Here is an 18,727-nt window from a genome sequence, read left to right on the forward strand (position 1 = left end):
AGTAAGAAGACCAGCCAGTGTCAAAGCCTGTTGGTGCTTCACTCGGAGTTCATTCAATTAATACCATCTCGTCTGAACATGAAGGAATATTCAACTCAGACAACTGTAACGTATAATTAAAAACTCTCAAACATACAGTAGCATCACAGGCCAATTAACCTAGAACACAATTAAAGTGCTTGAATTTTGCATATTTGCAGTCAGAAGTGGAACACCTCAAGCACCTTGGAAAAAAACAACAAAAACAAATGAAGGCTATTATACTAAAGGCTACAGAGCTGGAGTAGGCTTTACCTGGCATTCTCATATATCTTGATAGTCATCAATGTGTCTTCCATTGTTTTGTTCACCAGCGTGTTGATGCTGGACACAAAGTAGTTGATGGCACCAAGCAGAGTCTCTCCATTCTTGCACAGCAACTTCTGTGTTTCAGCATTGTATCCGAACTCATCCTGCGCATAAACAATACCACAAACCTAAACTCTTAATTGAAAAATAAAGTTGAAATCAATTTAAAATATAAATATTAGATGAAAAAAATACAATTAGAACTATTGCCTTAGCAGCTAACTGAAATAAAATAAGTTGAAGTACTAAAATTATTAAAACTAAAATAAATTTAAACGGATATAGAAAACTGAAAATATACAAATAAAAGCCAATTCAAAATATTACTAAATACTATAATAGATAACACTCTACTGATACTGACAGCGCTACATCATAACAATCAGCTTTCAAGTTTAAGTAGTTTAAGACAATCCATCCAGCAATGCTAGACATTCTTGTCTGAAATGGTGTATAAATAGCAAAACACAAATGCTAAAGTAAACCCTAACTTTAGCATTTAGGGTTAACTGTAAACACTGACAGTTCGAACTATGAAATGAAATATATGTGTATGTTTACAGCAGTTCCACAATTAATGAATTATGCATGGTAGTCACAACAAAAGTCATAAATTTGAAGATGGCCATGCTGCCTCACCCGAAGTTCTGGAGACTTCTGACTGAGGTCGGCAAAAGTGTCTCCAAGGGCGTGCTGGGTCTGCACCATGCTGTAAAAGTGGTTGGTTAGCGCTCGCGCTAAACGCAGCACATTCTCGTACTTCCGTTTGGTTTCCCGCAGAACCTCAATCTGAGCCTCCAGCTCCAAATCCACAGTACGTGAGCCACGGCCAAACCTCTCAGAGATCATCTGTTTGGTGCACTAAGGGAGAGAAGGATAACATATACAAATAGCTTCAAAATAGAAGTGGTTGACAACCTGACATCTATTTAGAAAACAGTTAATTGACAAACCTTGTATGTGTTCAGACCCCATTTCTTCATGATGTCAAACTTCTCCACAGCAATGCCTCTTGTGGCCTCTTCTGCTGTCGTGGAGGAATTGCTACTGGCGTGATGCATGTTGGACCCTGATACACGCAAAATGCTTAAAGTAAGTTTTGAATTACATACACTCTACAACTGTCTGTACTTCCACATTATTTCCACATCATTTGTTGATATTGTTCGTATAATTGCATCATAGCTCTGAAGGTGTATCAGCTATATGTAAAGCAGATGAGATGAGAGTGAATAAATGAAAGTGTGTTACTGAGTAGGGGGAATGTGTTACCAAAGAGCCCTTAAATGATCTGACGCTCTTTGGAATACCTGGGATACAGGGGATGTCTTCTGATTGGCGGGCTATCCGGCAGGCAGCAATCTGGCTTGGGGAAATGTTAACACCCCTAGACTTAATTCGGAGGTCTGGAGGTGGTCATGGCCAGGGTAAGCATACGATGTTAGAGGTATATGATGGGGAACAGGAAGTAGGTGGTGGATATGTAAGAAGTTTTAAAATTATTTACGCAATTGGGGAATTTTTTTTTTTTTTAAACAATGGGTTGTACCATATGAGTAAAGTGTATGTAAGTGTGTAATGGACAGAGGGAGGGGAAAGGGGAAAAAAGGGACGGTGAGTGAGAGAAGGTGATAATGTAATGAGATGAAATGAAAACAGGAAAGCACACAACTGATATTTTGCTAAATCTGCTGCCTCATGACAAACAGAAGGAGACATTTTACAGTTACTTAACATCACACAACTGTTATTTTTAACCCCAATATGTCTGATAATTTATTTTTGTAAAGTATTCATTTACACAGAAAAAGACTGTGACTAGAAGTAAAAAAATAAATAAAAGGATTTAACAAACATATTACACACCCATCCATTCTGCAGCAGATTTTTCTAAATATTTCCTCTGCAAAGTCAGCAGGATTAAAGCCAGATTACAATTTCAAACTGATTTCTGAAGCAAAACGACAAAAGTTTTCCCATTAAAAAAATTCCTGCTATTGAAAAAAAGCAACCTTAACCCTGCAAGAAAGAAGAGAAAGAGAACTGTAGCCCAGTCCAGTCTGCTAAGAGAGAAAACAAAAGCCAGGGAATTAAATTTGTTCCTGTAGTACAGCATCCCATACCCTTGGAAAAGACAACAACAGTTTTGAAAAGGATATAATTCAAGATTATAATTCAAGGCACCAATGTGAAGGTGGAAAACCAGAAAGAAGGGAGATGGATTACGAATGAGGCATGAATGACCTTGCCCTTCATTTGGAATGCGTCTGTTTCCCAAAAAGTCAATGTTAAGACGGACCGCAGGGCCTGAGAAAGGGTAACAGAGATAAAGTCCTCACTGAATCAGAAGTGAATAGATTTAAGGGGCCAGGATGGTCACATACAATCACATATTCTGTCCAGACTCCAGAAAAAAAGTTTTGTTAGCCACATGGAACTAAATTAAATAAAAAAAACAAAGCAGTTCATTTTGGCTAGATAACTTTGCATACTTTTTCATTGTAGAGGAGATTTATTAAAACCAACAAAAAACAAAGCTGAAGCTCACTTGTCTTTTCAGATCTGTGGCCTTTTCACTCTGGTTAATATCAAACTTTAAAGCCATTTAGCATGACTCACAGAATACCTATACAGATAATGACCAATGCCGCCGGAGGCCCTAGAGCTCATTTGGATTGCACCATAGGAAAGAACTGAGTGGGAAAACCCATAGTGGAAATTATGCAAAACATACTGTACAATTTTTGTATGCATTTACTTTAGAAAGACAAAAGTCTTCTTAAAGTCATTCAAAGTCATTCCAAACTTAAATATCACTAATAACTAAACAACTTTAGACTGGGTTCAAGTGAATCTAAAACTAGAATAATTATACACAGACTTCTTTGCCCAGTTGATTTAATAATAATAAAAAAATATGTAGTTTTGCACATCGCAGTAGCACTTGGGGTTAGATGAACGTGAAAAATAATGAAATGTTATTCTGTGTGAGTAATACCTTTGATGGAGCTTGTCGGAATGATGCCTTCTGTTGTACCTCCATAACCACCTGATACGATGCTGGTCTCATTAAGGTTGGGTCCGGACACCATGACCTGCTGTAAGTCCTACAGAAATGCAAAAAAATAAAAAAACAAGTGATGAGGAGATCTTAAGAATGTAATATTATAACCTAGGCATTCTTTTTCATAAAATGAGCCAATTCTTTAAATTCTACAAACACTGGCAAGTGTCATAAAATGTTAGAAAGAACATTTCAGAGTTAGAATCACACTAGACCCAGAATTATTATGAATCACGTGTCTATGATTAACGTACAAACATTCATATTTAATTTCCTGTGAAAACAAACCCTCTGAAAAAAATCCATGTTTCCTTGATGTAGTAAAAAAAAAAAAAAAAAAAAGTTATCTGAAACAAGTCACATTAGTGACTTTAAAAACTCTCAAAAACCAACACCAGTGTCATCTGAGACAAAGAAAAAGAGCTCTCACAAATAAACAACATATAAATAATAATAAAACAGGGGTCTTCAGATGGTATGTAATGGTGTGATGAACTTTATTTAAAAAATATATTTTTCATGTGTTAAATACAATATTAAGTCAGCTTTAACTAAAGATATTTAGGAAAGATTAGTTAAATGCATCATTGTACATTAAAATGTGGCAGTAATAAAGTCAAATTAGAAAGTACTTTTCAAGTATATGACTACATCTATCACTAATGATTATTTAAATTGCTTTCCAAAGCAATCATCGTAAACCCTGACCTTTGATGTAAAAAAAAAAAATTCTGAATCGGTGATAGTGAATACTATTTTAGGACCAAACAGGATGTTTTTCAAAACAAACAAACAAACAAACACTATCTGTATTAGGAGTTGTATCTTACCTCAAAAACTGATTTAACTGAGTTACAAAAGCCAAAAAATAATGCATGTGATTTGAAAAACATCCTGTCCGTTGTGACCCGGTTATGGGGAGAACTAAAATCATTATCTGTGGTAAGACATAGACGTGCAGGCATACAGTACACACACACTCTGCCACCCTTCCCAGTGTTCCTCCTCACCCTGAGGCCTGCGGGACTCCCTACCTTCTCTCTTAAGCTCCACTGAATCTTTGCAGCCTGCACAGACATCAGGGAAGAACATGACAACAAAAAGACAAAAACAAAGATAAACGAACGAAAATGAAGCACAATGTAAAACAAAATCAGACATGAAAACGGAGATGATGAAGTAAACTATCAAACACAATGGAATCCATATTTTAGGGCCAATAAGCACCTATTAATACAATAAAGGCAGGCTTCCAGGCTTGACAATAAAAGAAATACAAAGTTACAAAAAGTGATTCCACTCTTTCTCTGTCTTGGTAAAGGAAGACAAGTACGTTTAGATCCAAATGACATTCAATTAATAAATTATTTAATGTATTATTTATGCATTGAAGGTCGCAAGCTTGTTTTTCCATCAACTGGTCAATTTACAGCAGGCCATGCAAATTTGCACAGGCTGAATCTAAATGTAAATTCACACTCTGACAGTAGGTGGCGCTGATGGAACAGCAGAATTAGAGCTCCGTGGACAAAGCATTGTGATAAGAACCCTTCTTTATTACGTATTACATGGAGTGAAGATGAAAACAAAATGCCATCAAATCTTTTCTGAAGACAGTTTTAACCTTCAGAGGTTCAATTATACAATTCTTCCATTCATATAATTCCCTTAGCACTCATTTAAAACATCCCAGCTTCCCGCCATGTTTTCACACAAAACAAAACTACTCTGCACGCTGTGCGCACATGAGACTGTTCATTAACACTTTGCTTTATGCTAGACAGTATTTAGTAAATCCTGATTGGTTCAAATTGCAGTTATCGAAAACGGTTTTAATGATAAATAAAATGTGAAATACTAACCGTGGGGAATTTTATCATGATTTATCGTCAAATCAGTAAACTTTCCATCTCTAGATCAGCCACTGTTATTTTAGGATGGGCTTTTTAAATAGGACATAACATGAGAATGGGGAAAAATTTAAATGAAATTTTAAAACAAATTAAAACAAAGAATCTTTACATCCTTACAGGAATGATTCAACGTCCTAGCAAATAGCTCACTGCTTGTCTGTTTGCCTAACACTTCTTCTCCCGGATCCAGTGCCATGGATTAGTTGTCTTACAGAGGTGTGTCTTGAGACAACATTACATTTTCTTTACAATGGTTTCAACAATAGGGAGATTTGAACACTTTGTGCTTGGCTGAATTAGCCTTCTACTCCTTAAAAGGCAAAGACAAGCAAGATACAAACTAGACTTAGACTTAAGTATCGCCACAAGCCATTTTTTACGAAATTAATGCATATTACTGTTACTTATTAACATGCCTGACAACCTTATTTGTAATGATTTCAAGTCCTCAAGAAAAAGCTGAACAATTATAAACTGCAAAGTTTGCATCACCTGCTACCTTAAGATCTTTTCTCATGACTGATATTGTGAAACCTGCAACAAAACTAAACCAACTGGGCAGACAGCTATATTTTAGACTCTGTAAAAACCTAACTCTAGCTATGAAAACCACACAACAGCCATCCACATTTTGATGCTTTGAAACTTCATTGATTTGATACAGCTTCAGTTTTGCAAACAAACTTAATACGGTGAGTTCAGGTAAACCGCACCTGAATTTACCTGAATCACCACATATCGCTCACCTGCTCCAGGCTGTCATCTTCTGCTAGATTCCTAGAGTCCCCATTACTGTTAAAAGGAATCTCCATAGTGGCTGCTTTACTCATCATACTGTCCGCCATACTGGAGTGTTACTGAAAGAGAGAGTGTGATAAGAAAAAAGATAAGAAAATAAAACAGAGCTCTTCAATACATTACAAAAGGTTGTTTGTGACATTTCAGAATAATATATTCATAAAAGCACTGCTGATAGTTAATGTAGACCAGACCTCTCTTCAGACAACAAACGTTATATATTATAACAGGCTCACAAAGTCAAAGTGAATGGTAACCAAGGTCTGCTGTCATTCTACCCAACACATTCTTTTGCGGAAAACATGATGGTGAATAAATGATGACAGTGTACTTTTAGGATAAATATCCCTTTAATTGTAAAATCTACAAGACCTTCTATACTCCAAATACACATGCCTGAAGCTGTAGATTGAAAAGAGTTTACTCAGGAATGTTCTTTTCAAACGCACTTATCAGATCATCTGACAGCACCCAAACCAGTCGTTACCATAAAAGGAACTGCCATGGAGTTCAAGGAGTAGACTTCAGACTTCTTTCATTTCAAACTACTTAAAAATATCTAGAAACTTGTAAGGGTTTTTCATCGATACTTACTTTGGTTACTCTTTCAGAGCCCAATGCCACACCTGCAGAACTTCACCACGATGAGTGTGCAACTTCTCAAGCAGGCTTTCATTATTATTTATCATAAAGCTCAACCTCCCCAATAGGCAGAGGAAAATATAGGAATGCTGGGAGCTATGTTACAATCATGTGACTCATGCAAGTTGGTCTAAGCTTCAGCCTTAGACAGGAGCTCAGGGAGGGAGGCTCGGTGCTCAGAGGGCTGATCTGAGCGGAGGCATCATAGTCTGCCTTCACAGAAGAGCCATTTAATTCTTCTGAGTGCTAGAGCATGAAATTTGGGCAGGATAAAAGCTAATGGTACAGGTCTTAAATGTAAACCACAGGAATGGAAAACTGGCATTAATAAATTTGCACTCAGAGAGCAGTGGTGATGGCGGTGAGCAAGTGCAAGGGCTTCTTTATTATAATGATGGAATGGAGGGGATAGATGGTCACAGGATGTGGGATGATGTGACCTTATTGAAGGCATAAATATAAGCACCATTTACTTAGCAGAACCAAACTATGGCAAAGTCCTTATGCCAGAAAGCAGCGTTTCAATTTGTGGCTTGCAGTATCACCTTTGATTTACCAGCTACCTTTTGATATGAATGACATTCCCTCTTACTTATGAATACTTTGCATGGTGGTCAGTATCAACACCTACAGAAAGATGCAGTGAGGATGACACCCAACATCCAATGTAGAAATGCTGTAATTCAGAAGGACATCTGGGATCAATTTGGATGATATTTCAGCAACCTGTTGTCATATACAGTATGCAAACCTTCCAGTATAGCTCATCTGATGGAAACATGCATGGGTAGCTGGACAAATTTTTCAACTGTAATTGTGTTGCTCTACGTGGCTTCAGAATAACTACAATATCATTACAAAGATAGGATTGTAATTTGACAGCTATGATAATACAACAACATGCATCAATGCTTTTTTCCCTGTGATTTTCCATTGGATTTGCGGAGGCAGCATACCATCTAACCAAGGCTGCATCTATGACAACCACCACAGTGAAAGGAACATGACTCGAGCTAGCTGGCTGAGGTGATGTTCCTTCATTAAGCGGATAATAATGTGGTGGGTAAAGGATAATAATTGTTTTTTAAAACGTGCATGCTAACAAACCTACTAAAAGAGCAAAGCAATTGTATCTCTATCTAACTGTTAACTGTTGGTGATTACTTTTATCACCAAGGCTATTTATTATTGTTGTTGTTGGAAACCAACATTAGGCAAGACAAGTGCCGCCTTCTTTTATTGGCTCGTGTCGTTTTGAAAATATAAATGCAGTTATGAGCTCAAAGAAAAACGTGTTAGTACATGGAGGTGATGTAAAACGTGCACTTAAGAAGTCTAAACTAGTGGTGAACACATCGTTGATATGCGTGGCGTCTAAATCCTGCAGAGCAACTACCTGCTGGGCGAACAGGTGGGACAGGTGAACGGAGACTATTTTCATTCCATTTTACTAACAAATTCATTTTAAGCACGAGATTTCTACTCCGTTTAAAGATAAACGTTTATTAACTACATCATCCACATTATGGCTCGTTCAGCCGTGAAACAGTTATGCATTTTATTTCCCATAACGCAAAATTTATTATAATATGTCAGGCTGACAGCCTCCGTCCAAGTCACCTAAGGGCCTTCAATTAAAAACATAATAAAAAACTAACACGTTTTCATGCCTCAAGACAAATATCACACACTTGAGCAGCAAGATCCCAAGCTAAAGCCACATATTAATTTTTGTCGTCATATACACTACATGAACGCTAATTCAACATATGTTTAGTGTAATAAGCACTACATAAATATAATTCAAGACATAAATGTTTATCTTACCTGTGTATTTCCTATTTTAGGATTAGCTATTTGTCGCGCGCGATGGATATTTGATCCCAGTTCATTCGCGATTATATACTGCCACTTCCAAAAGAGTGAGGAAATAAGCATGCATTCATGGAGGGTGAATTTATGTCAATGCATGTGCAGCGGATTCCACTATATGCCCAGCGGCTTGTTTGTATTGTTGGGCGAATCAGCCTCCAGTAGCCCGAAATGCTTTGCGGATCTGACGACAGGCGACGACCTTCCTTTAGTCGACGTGTAACTGAAACACGCTGCTAGCGCGAGGAAGAAGCCATGATGAGAAGGGAAGAGAGGAGACGATGCACCTGTCCCAGCAGAAGGCTACTGTAGGATATGTGCTAGAAACAACAGCAGCAACAACAACAACAATAATAATAATAATTAATAATAATAATGATTACGGTCTTTATGTGTTAATTAAAATATTTACTTAAAAATTAAAGGTTTAAGATTTTTTTTTTAAACCGCAACAGTAAGACCACAGAAATAACACAAGAAAGCCACTAGATCCAGCAACTGTCCAGCTGATCGGAGGGTGGCGGTACAAGACAGGGCAGTTAGAGAAAAAGCGCAAGAAAAAAAGTATTTCAATGACTTTTGACTCATTTCTTCTGATGACCTGTAGCACAAGGAATTGATAAAACACAAGTCAGTGAAATAACCCTAATCTTTTTGCAGTTGCAGACAAAAACAACATGACACATTTCGTCTTTATATCACTAACAGACCACAAGAAAGTGCTTTGTTGTTCAGACTTTCACTTAGGCCTACTGACTCAGACATTTTTTAAAGTACAGTCGTGGCCAAAAGTTTTGAGAATTACATAAATATTGGAAACTGGAAAAGTTGCTGCTTAAGTTTTTATAATACCAATTTGCATATACTCCAGAATGTTATGAATAGTGATCAGATGAATTGCATAGTCCTTCTTTGCCATGAAAATTAACTTAATCCCAAAAAAACCTTTCCACTGCTGTCATTAAAGGACCTGCTGAGATCATTTCAGTAATCGTCTTGTTAACTCAGGTGAGAATGTTGACGAGCACAAGGCTGGAGATCATTATGTCAGGCTGATTGGGTTAGAATGGCAGACTTGACATGTTAAAAGGAGGGTGATGCTTGAAATCATTGTTCTTCCATTGTTAACCATGGTGACCTGCAAAGAAATGCGTGCAGCCATCATTGCGTTGAATAAAAATGGCTTCACAGGCAAGGATATTGTGGCTACTAAGATTGAACCTAAATCAACAATTTATAGGATCATCAAGAACTTCAAGGAAAGAGGTTCAATTCTTGTAAAGAAGGCTTCAGGGCGTCCAAGAAAGTCCAGCAAGCGCCAGGATCATCTCCTAAAGAGGATACAGCTGCGGGATCAGAGTGCCACCAGTGCAGAGCTTGCTCAGGAATGGCAGCAGGCAGGTGTGAGCGCATCTGCACGCACAGTGAGGCGAAGACTTTTGGAAGATGGCCTGGTGTCAAGAAGTGCAGCAAAGAAGCCACTTCTCTCCAAAAAAAAAAAACATCAGGGACAGATTGATCTTCAGCAGAAAGTATAGTGAATGGACTGTTGAGGAATGGGGCAAAGTCATATTCTCAGATGAAGCCCCTTTCCGATTGTTTGGGGCATCTGGAAAAAGGCTTGTCCGGAGAAGAAAAGGTGAGCGCTACCATCAGTCCTGTGTCATGCCAACAGTAAAGCATCCTGACACCATTCATGTGTGGGGTTGCTTCTCATCCAAGGGAGTGGGCTTGCTCACAATTCTGCCCAAAAACACAGCCATGAATAAAGAATGGTACCAAAACACCCTCCAACAGCAACTTCTTCCAACAATCCAACAACAGTTTGGTGAAGAACAATGCATTTTCCAGCACGATGGAGCACCGTGCCATAAGGCAAAAGTGATAACTAAGTGGCTCGGGGACCAGAATGTTGAAATTTTGGGTCCATGGCCTGGAAACTCCCCAGATCTTAATCCCATTGAGAACTTGTGGTCAATCCTCAAGAGGCGGGTGGACAAACAAAAACCCACTAATTCTGACAAACTCCAAGAAGTGATTATGAAAGAATGGGTTGCTATCAGTCAGGATTTGGCCCAGAAGTTGATTGCGAGCATGCCCAGTCGAATTGCAGAGGTCCTGGAAAAGAAGGGCCAACACTGCAAATACTGACTCTTTGCATAAATGTCATGTAATTGTCGATAAAAGCTTTTGAAACGTATGAAGTGCTTGTAATTATATTTCAGTACATCACAGAAACAACTGAAACAAAGATCTAAATGCAGTTTAGCAGCAAACTTTTTGAAAACTAATATTTATGTAATTCTCAAAACTTTTGGCCATGACTGTACAGTCATCGTCTCAGTTTTGCAAAATGTGTTCTATCAGATGAGAATCTTTTTGGTATTTATAAGATTTGCAGGCATTAAATATCAGGAGCTCATATCCTGAAAATAATGGATACTGAAAAAAATGCAGATGTCTGAATCAGTGTAATGGTTTTCACAGTTGCTGAAGTCGAGATTTTAAGATTTGCTGAATCAGTATTAATTATGTTTTTGTTATCTTGCCAAAATTTCAATATCCATTTCAATATAAATGTTCTGCAATTAAACGATGTGTTATGGATTAAAAAATGCTATATAAATGTGAATTGAATATCAAAGATGTTTAGATTTATTTTTCGTACATAGAAAATACACAACATTCACAAAATATTTTTACTATTGAAATATTAAAGGACTACTATTTTGTTTTTGTGGCTCTCAAAAAATCTATAAGAATTAATATGTATTTAAACAGGGTGGTTAATGATATTATTTGAACATTTATGCAAAAATATTCCACACACTTAGACCTTTTCATTTAAAATATAAATAAAATAAACACTGTCCCACTCCTTCTATTATTTCTTGTGTCCAAACCTCAGGTTAACAGCATTGTGGTGGGTCCTGGTGTTTAGTATCTCAGCAGGGGTTCTCTGCATTACATATTAACTTTTTCTGATTTAATCAAGCAAACAACCATCCAAAACATAAAGGGATTTTTTATGGTTATTAATGCAATATGCGATTGATGGCCATCTCAATCATATGTAAATGTAATATATTTTTGTAAAACAGCTACTTTATTTTTGCAGGTGCAGGTGATATTATTTGGTGACCTGAACTTCCCAAATACATTGACGTGATGCTCTTTTTTCTGGATCTTTTAGTCTATTACAAATCATAAAAATGCAATTCATATAGATAAAGACTTAAACATGTTTTTAACTTCTGAATTAAAATGTTATATATACATAACAACGCGATAGCTTGTTGTATGGCTAATCGGAGCTGTGGTAGCTTGTTTTTTTTTTCAAGCTAAAATAATTTTGTAAAAGCAACATACAGAATTCAAATAGACAAAGACTTAAACATGTTTTCAACTTCTGAATTAAAATGTTATATATATATATATATATATATATTATATATTATAATATATAAATATATATATATATATATATATATATATATATATATATATATATATATATTTATATATATATTTATATATTTTTTTATTATTATTATTATTTTTTTTATTATTAAAAACTCAATATGTGTTTTCAAATATATACCTGTTATAAATATATACTGTTTTAAATCCCTGATCAAAAGTTGTCACGATAGCTTGTTGTATGGCTAATCGGAGCTGTGGTAGCTTGTTTTTTTTTTTTTTTCAAGCTAAATAATTTTGTAAAAGCAACATACAGAATGTAATCTGTAAAAATACAGCCTGAGCCTGTTAATCAATATCTTTGGGATCATTAGAAAATCACAGGTAGGTGGGTTTGATCAGGGTTGGAGCTAAACTCTGCAGTACACTGGCCCTCCAGGGCAAGATTGAATAACCCTGACATAAATCAAAACACGATTTTGCAGGAATTGTAATCAGACACTAAAAATAATACCCACTAAAAGTTTGTTGAGCCAATGGGGGGGACTGGATTTCTCTGGACACCGTAAATGGTGTGTCATGACGCCCGCTATCATGCGACTCTTTTACCGGGTGTTTTGAAGGCAGATCAATGTTCGCGATGAAAAAATATGTGCAAATTGTATTGAAGCAGAGATCAGGTAGCTCCTCACTATTGAAAGTTAACGTGCCTACGTACACTGATATATTATAGATCAGTGCATGCCTGTCATTTTTGACTACAATAAATTACACGTCACATCCTGGTGTCAAGTGTCATTACGACCTTTACAGGTTGTGTGAGAACCAAGTGGCAAGCTCTCGCTCTCTCTCGTGAAGCCCATAAGGAAGTGACTTAAACTGTAATTCATCGACTGGCTGCTAGAGGCTGGCTGCAATGTCCGTGACATCACTCATACATTTCCGAAGAGCGTTTTTGAAGACAAAAGTAGGCAGAGCGCCGGATAATTGAAAATGGGCAAAAAGGCGGGAGCTGGATGCTGAAACCATGCCCACATAGCTCGACAGCGGTGACAGCAGTGGCAATCCATCTGTCACTCAAGCGGCCGCTCCCTTAATTATGCAGAAGCTCCAAAGCCCCTCACTGAAGAAGAAAGCCATCGTGTTTACAACTGTGATGACGAGCGGTTTTCAGGGTCAATTAAACACTTGATTTTTTTTAAGTATGTGAAATATTTAAAGTTTGCTGCATAGAATCTTGAAAATACGTCAGAGAGTTTTACACACCGCTCTATTATTGTGGTAACATTTCCACGCCTCGAAACGTAATGATAAACGAAACGAACTGTGATTGGTTGTTTGACATGCCGGTCAAACAGCCTCATGGGCGGGCCTTGGCCAATGAAAGCTGCCATGAATTCCAGACCTTCAGTCTGAAGGTCTGGCTACTTGAGACTACTTACGTATGGGCTTCACAAGAGAGAGCGAAGGTTGCCGCTTGGGGTGTACACGCACGCACGTGTACTATCCTAAATCTCAGTGTGAATGGGGCTTATGTTTTGAAAGTTGTGAGAGAGAAAACTAGCCACCACCTCTCTGTAACCTCATTCACCTTAAACAGCTGCATTCATCTTGAAATGTGTGACATGTTTGTGAATTTGACGTTTGGTAGTTTACAATCGGATGGACATCATAACAGGCGAAATCTGGCCAGTACAGCTGCCACACATCAACACACATCAGCAAAGCATGATTTGTACTTCTCACGCTGCCAAATTTTTCATGTCCCTCATCAAAAAAACGTCTCTAATAAGGTCTGTGATGAGATCCTGATAGAGCCATTGCTTCAGCATTGAACTGTTCACCCTCTGGCTCTGAATACAGTCTGGTTTTGACTAACTCTCTCATCAGTTAACTCAGAAAAACAGTTGGAAAGTCATCGAGGAGATCCTGGTTCTAATTCTGGGTTTTACTGTCTTGTACAAGGTGGACAGCATACATGCCAGTATGAAAAGATTTATCTCTGGTTAAATTTGACCAACTTTTAAGCCAATCATTTAAAAAAAAGTTTTTGTCAAATAATTCATGTCATTGATTATTAGTGAATAAATAGCTTATTATTTGTACATGTGATTTTAAAGTACTATTATTACAAGCACAAAGCTCTTATCAGATTGACACAGGCACTGCATTTTAGCTAAAGCAATTTACAGTGCAGTGAAGATATATATGTTCTTGGGAATTGAACTCATGACCTTGGCGTTGCTATCGCCATGTGTTACCAGCTGAACTACTTCAATAAGAAGACACAGCACATCTTGTGTATGTACTTGATCTCTCCTCAGTTTGGTTCTTTTAACTTGGGTACAGACCAAAGCACAGATGACTGATTCCTGGATGCGAGGGCTACAGCAGCCCGTGGGATCAGTTTTGGAATGCTGCCACCACTTGTGAAGGTTCCAGAGTCATGTTTATGAGATTAAGTACCAAACTGCACTCCCAGCTCAACGGATGACCCCAACATCCCACCTTGATATCTTTCATGAGAAATTAAATGCCATTTGGAAAGGCTGTGTGTGAATGAACATGTTTGTATGTTCATATGTGTGTATTTATTTGCACAAAGATGCACAACTAGAAGCAGCTGCTGGAGCCCCTTGCTTTCAACCCACTGCGCTTGCCTCAAATCACCCTCCAGAGAGCACCTCATAGACATGGTACATCAGAGACTGCTGACTGATCCAGACCAGCTCCCATGAGACACACAGCACCAGTTTGTCTTCATATGTCAGAGCTGGTTGTTGTTGAAACTCCTTTGGCCCAAGTTAAATAAAAAAGGTCTGGACAAAATATGCTAAAAACATTAATGTAATTAAAAAATACTTACTTTTGTAGAGCAGATAGTGCTATTCAGTGTTGTTATTGTTAACTGGAGCTAATATTTAAATTATTTTCAATTTCGATAAAACTAAAATATATAGATGAAAAGGTTAGAGATCTTTTAGAAAATTTCGATTTGTCGATTTGGACTGGAAACTAACTAAAAAAAAAAAAAAGTTCAAGTTGAAGTATTAAAATTTCTGAAACTTAAACTGAACTAAAAAAAATAAAGCTAAATGGATTTTTTTTATATATATAAAATACAAATTCAAAGCATACTGTATATCAAATTTACTAAAATTGGAATGAAACTTAAAATATAAAAATAAAAGCTAAATCAAAACATTAATAAATACTACAATAGTAAATAGCTTCCTGTGTTTGAATTTGACTGTGTATTAGTTGTGGTGATTTTTCAGTAAATCTTTCAGCAAGTTACACTGTTATGCCAGTAGGTGACGGCAGTGTCAAGACTCCCTTTATGAGTGAATCATTAAATCATTTACTTGACTCATCAACATACTGATTGATTCAGGAATGAAACACATGGCTTTTTTGAGTAAGTCATTGAATCATTTACTTAATCTATTTGTTCCAACACACTGATTCTTTGTTTCTCAGAGACACACAATGATCACTTTGGCTTAGTTTCATTACTTTGGCTTAATTTTCACTGCTGGAACAAATATAGACTGTTGAGGGTGGCTTGAGAAGTTTCCACTTTCACCCTTTGAACAGTGCATGGTTGCCTGCTACTGCCAAAAGGCCACTAATACACTGCAAAGGCATTTAAACCACAAAGTTAAACAAGTAACAGGGTTGTTGTATTTTAGAAGCACTGAATGCTTGCTGCTTTTCAAACACCATGAGTCTCTATGTGACTTTGCCCTCCTCAGTGGAGGTATATAATATAATAATAATAATAATATTGGAGTTTCTCTCTGTGAGTTGTTTTTGACCAAGGGATTGAAATGTTCCCAATAAATCACCTTTAACCATATCTGACCATATAAATCTAGTACCAAAATGATTTAATTTATCTATCATTTATTATTAGAGATCTGTAATTCATTTGCTTCAACACACACTAAATTAACAAATAATTCACCTGGTAGGCGTTATTTGATTATACTGTTATGCTGATAATACTTTGATTAAGCATGCGAAAGAGGAAGAAAAAGTCGATTTAAAGCTGTGAGTACAGGTGTGTCCTATAAGATACATCAATAAATTGTTACACGTGTAAAAAGGAAGAGTGAAAGCAAGCTTGGAATGTTTATGTCAGGATATCTTTTGACACCAATTTACTATTTCACATTCAATCAAAACAGAAATGTAACCAAACTGGGAGTCAAATCTGTGTACGGATGGCAGCGTCCCACTAATCGATTCAAAACTAAGGATTTTGATGCACTCTTACAAATAAAGGCAGCCTGTCCTAGTGTTTTTTTTCCTGGGGCTAGCATATTTTTTCAATGGGAGCACCACGTGTTTTAAAACAGCAGGAGCGTGACAAGGTGTTTTAAAAAAAAATATAATTTTTTTTATGCTAAGCGCTGCACGCTCTGCATTTTTTTTCTCAGTGACAACAGTTGAAGAATGTTCAACTTCACCTCCTGAAAAACGCAGCGCTCATCACTGTCACTTTTTCATCCGTCAGCCATCCAATCACAACCGCCACATCCTCCTTGTACAACAGCAACAACAACAGAACAAAGTCATTTTAAACAAGGGCCAGAGCAAGTACTTTATACTGTCAACATTTTTATATTCATATAGAAACTTTTCAGCTGGCTTAATAACATACATTGCTCCAGAGCCTGAGCCCAGTGAAGAGTCTGACCAGGTGCGTGAGCTGGCAACAGCACAGATTGCAGAGGCAGTACCTGTGGAGATCGAGGGCTGGGAGGAAAGCCCCGCCCACAGCCCCACCATTGTAGCTGAGATATTTATGGCCTCTGGTACAAAGAACTTAAGGACATAAATGAGGAGTATATAATAGACTTTTTTGAAGAACTTATTCTCAGTTGTAGTGTTGATCCACCTCGGGCCTCCCTGTCACCAGCTCTGCCTAGGCATGAGGATGCCCTGTCTCCGCCTCCAATCTTCGAGTCCAGGACTCCACCTCAGCCCTCTGACCCATTGGCTCCATCAAAGTTTTTTTTACAATCATTTACAACATAGCTTAGGTTTAACATCAGAAAAACAACATCAGTTTGAGCCCAGCCCTGCCTCCATGTGTTCTGGGGTCTTCAGGAGGTGAATCTTTTGGTGAATGGCCAGCACCTTCTCAGTGACTCAGTGGGGGGCAATGCGGTGACAGTGGAACGAGGCACATGTCAAACACTCTGGAGAACACTCTGTATGACGTACCACTAGCAGACAGAAAATAAACACCAGGGTCTGGATTGTGGCACCTCATCACCGTTGCCATACACTTCTCAGAAGATCCAGCAGCACTGTCAGGGCCTCCCTGCTCAGCTCAAAAACATTAAAAACTTGTCCAGCGCTGGCACATTCAGCTTTATCTTGCAGTGCAGGGGTCTGATACGATTTACGGGAAAGAAGGAAAATAAAAATTGTTTAGAGCTATGACAACGTAATTAGTAGAAGAAATATTACTTTTAATATTACTAAACTACTTTTAGTAACTACTAATACCACATTGGGGAAAAAAACTACTAGTCATATTTAAAACCTTAGCTAAAGGGATAGTTCCCCCAAAAATCCAAACCTGGAACTTAAGGGTGAGTAAATGATTACAGAACTTTCGTTTTTGGCTTGAATTATCCTTTAAGTTAAAATTATTATCTTGATTACTCTAATATTGCTCTGATATTTTTTCTCTAATATTTCTATAAATATATAAAATTCCTGCATTTAAAATTTGTAATCCTACAAAGGAAGCAGCAAACCAGTGTAAGTTACCTGGCCTCAGTCTTGGCTAAGCCTTGAGGTACAACACCGTTTCTTCCATTATAATGTAAAACATAAAAACAAAAATGAGCCATTCTGGCAGGATTGTCTTCTTGTCAGCTCTTCTCTAGCACCGTTGCTATGTGCAGAACACTAATTGGGAACCTCTGTTGTTGCAATTAGGATATCCTGCGAAGGCAGAGCATCCTTCATGCACTTTGGAGGCCTGGCCTTTAAAGTCCGTGGCCTCCGAAGTGTGCACACTCAACTTTGGGGGACAGTTTATGTTTCATTGTGTTTTTAGCTTTTTGCCTTCCTTGTCTTGTGACCCAGCTTTCATGAGTTAATTAACTCATTAGTTTCCTTTGTTTGCCTTGTGTACTTTACATTTATATTTACATTTATTCATTTAGCTGATGCTTTTATCCAAAGCGACTTACAATTGCTATAAATGTCAGAGGTCGCACACCTCTGGAGGAACTAGGGGTTAAGTGTCTTGCTCAGGGACACATTGGTGTCTCACAGTGGATTCAAACCCAGGTCTCTCACACCAAAGGCATGCGTTTTATCCACTGCGCCAACCCCACCCCACTGTACTGTACGCTGAGTTTGTCCATCTTCACTTGTGTAAGGTTGTTAAAAGTGGTTGTTTCCTGAGTTTATGTAATTAAAGTTCTTTCTTGAAGTATTCCTCATTGTGCGAGTTTCTATACTACTATTACCTGACAACAGTTCTTGAAAGAACCCGTTTTTTCCTTAGTGTGAATAACATTTTAATAATCTGAAGAAACTTTTTTTACAATAAAGCACTTTGTGCGCAATAGAAAGTATACGTAGATTGAAAGGATCTTCAAAAAAGCATATGCAAATAAAGAACCTTTGTTCTTAAGAGTTT

General features: G+C 37.5%; 1 protein-coding gene and 1 long non-coding RNA gene across 9 annotated transcripts; one reads left to right on the plus strand and one right to left on the minus strand.

Annotated features, from left to right (window-relative positions):
* Positions 1–275: 275 nt before the first annotated feature.
* LOC132132584 (arfaptin-2-like) lies at positions 276–8,913 on the minus strand. Of its 8 annotated transcripts, none has more exons than XM_059545011.1 (8): positions 8,593–8,913; positions 6,072–6,182; positions 4,423–4,479; positions 3,347–3,455; positions 2,593–2,655; positions 1,302–1,417; positions 988–1,209; positions 276–452 (listed from the first exon to the last, which is right to left on the minus strand). In XM_059545011.1, the coding sequence occupies exons 2-8, from the start codon at positions 6,168–6,170 to the stop codon at positions 291–293; spliced, it is 828 nt and encodes a 275-aa protein (XP_059400994.1). In that variant the 5' UTR covers positions 6,171–6,182; positions 8,593–8,913; the 3' UTR covers positions 276–290. The 8 variants fall into 8 exon arrangements, with proteins under 8 accessions (XP_059400994.1, XP_059400995.1, XP_059400997.1 ...); XM_059545012.1 differs by having other exon boundaries at positions 4,447–4,479; positions 8,593–8,912; XM_059545014.1 differs by lacking the exon at positions 4,423–4,479 and having other exon boundaries at positions 8,593–8,910.
* Positions 1,350–16,694, plus strand: LOC132132585 (uncharacterized). The gene is made up of 3 exons (XR_009429054.1): positions 1,350–1,440; positions 14,382–14,874; positions 16,500–16,694. It is a non-coding gene; the product is annotated as an uncharacterized LOC132132585 (long non-coding RNA).
* The last annotated feature ends 2,033 nt before the right edge of the window (positions 16,695–18,727 follow it).

This window comes from Carassius carassius, chromosome 49, assembly GCF_963082965.1.
Source record: "Carassius carassius chromosome 49, fCarCar2.1, whole genome shotgun sequence".
Lineage (NCBI taxonomy): Eukaryota > Metazoa > Chordata > Actinopteri > Cypriniformes > Cyprinidae > Carassius > Carassius carassius.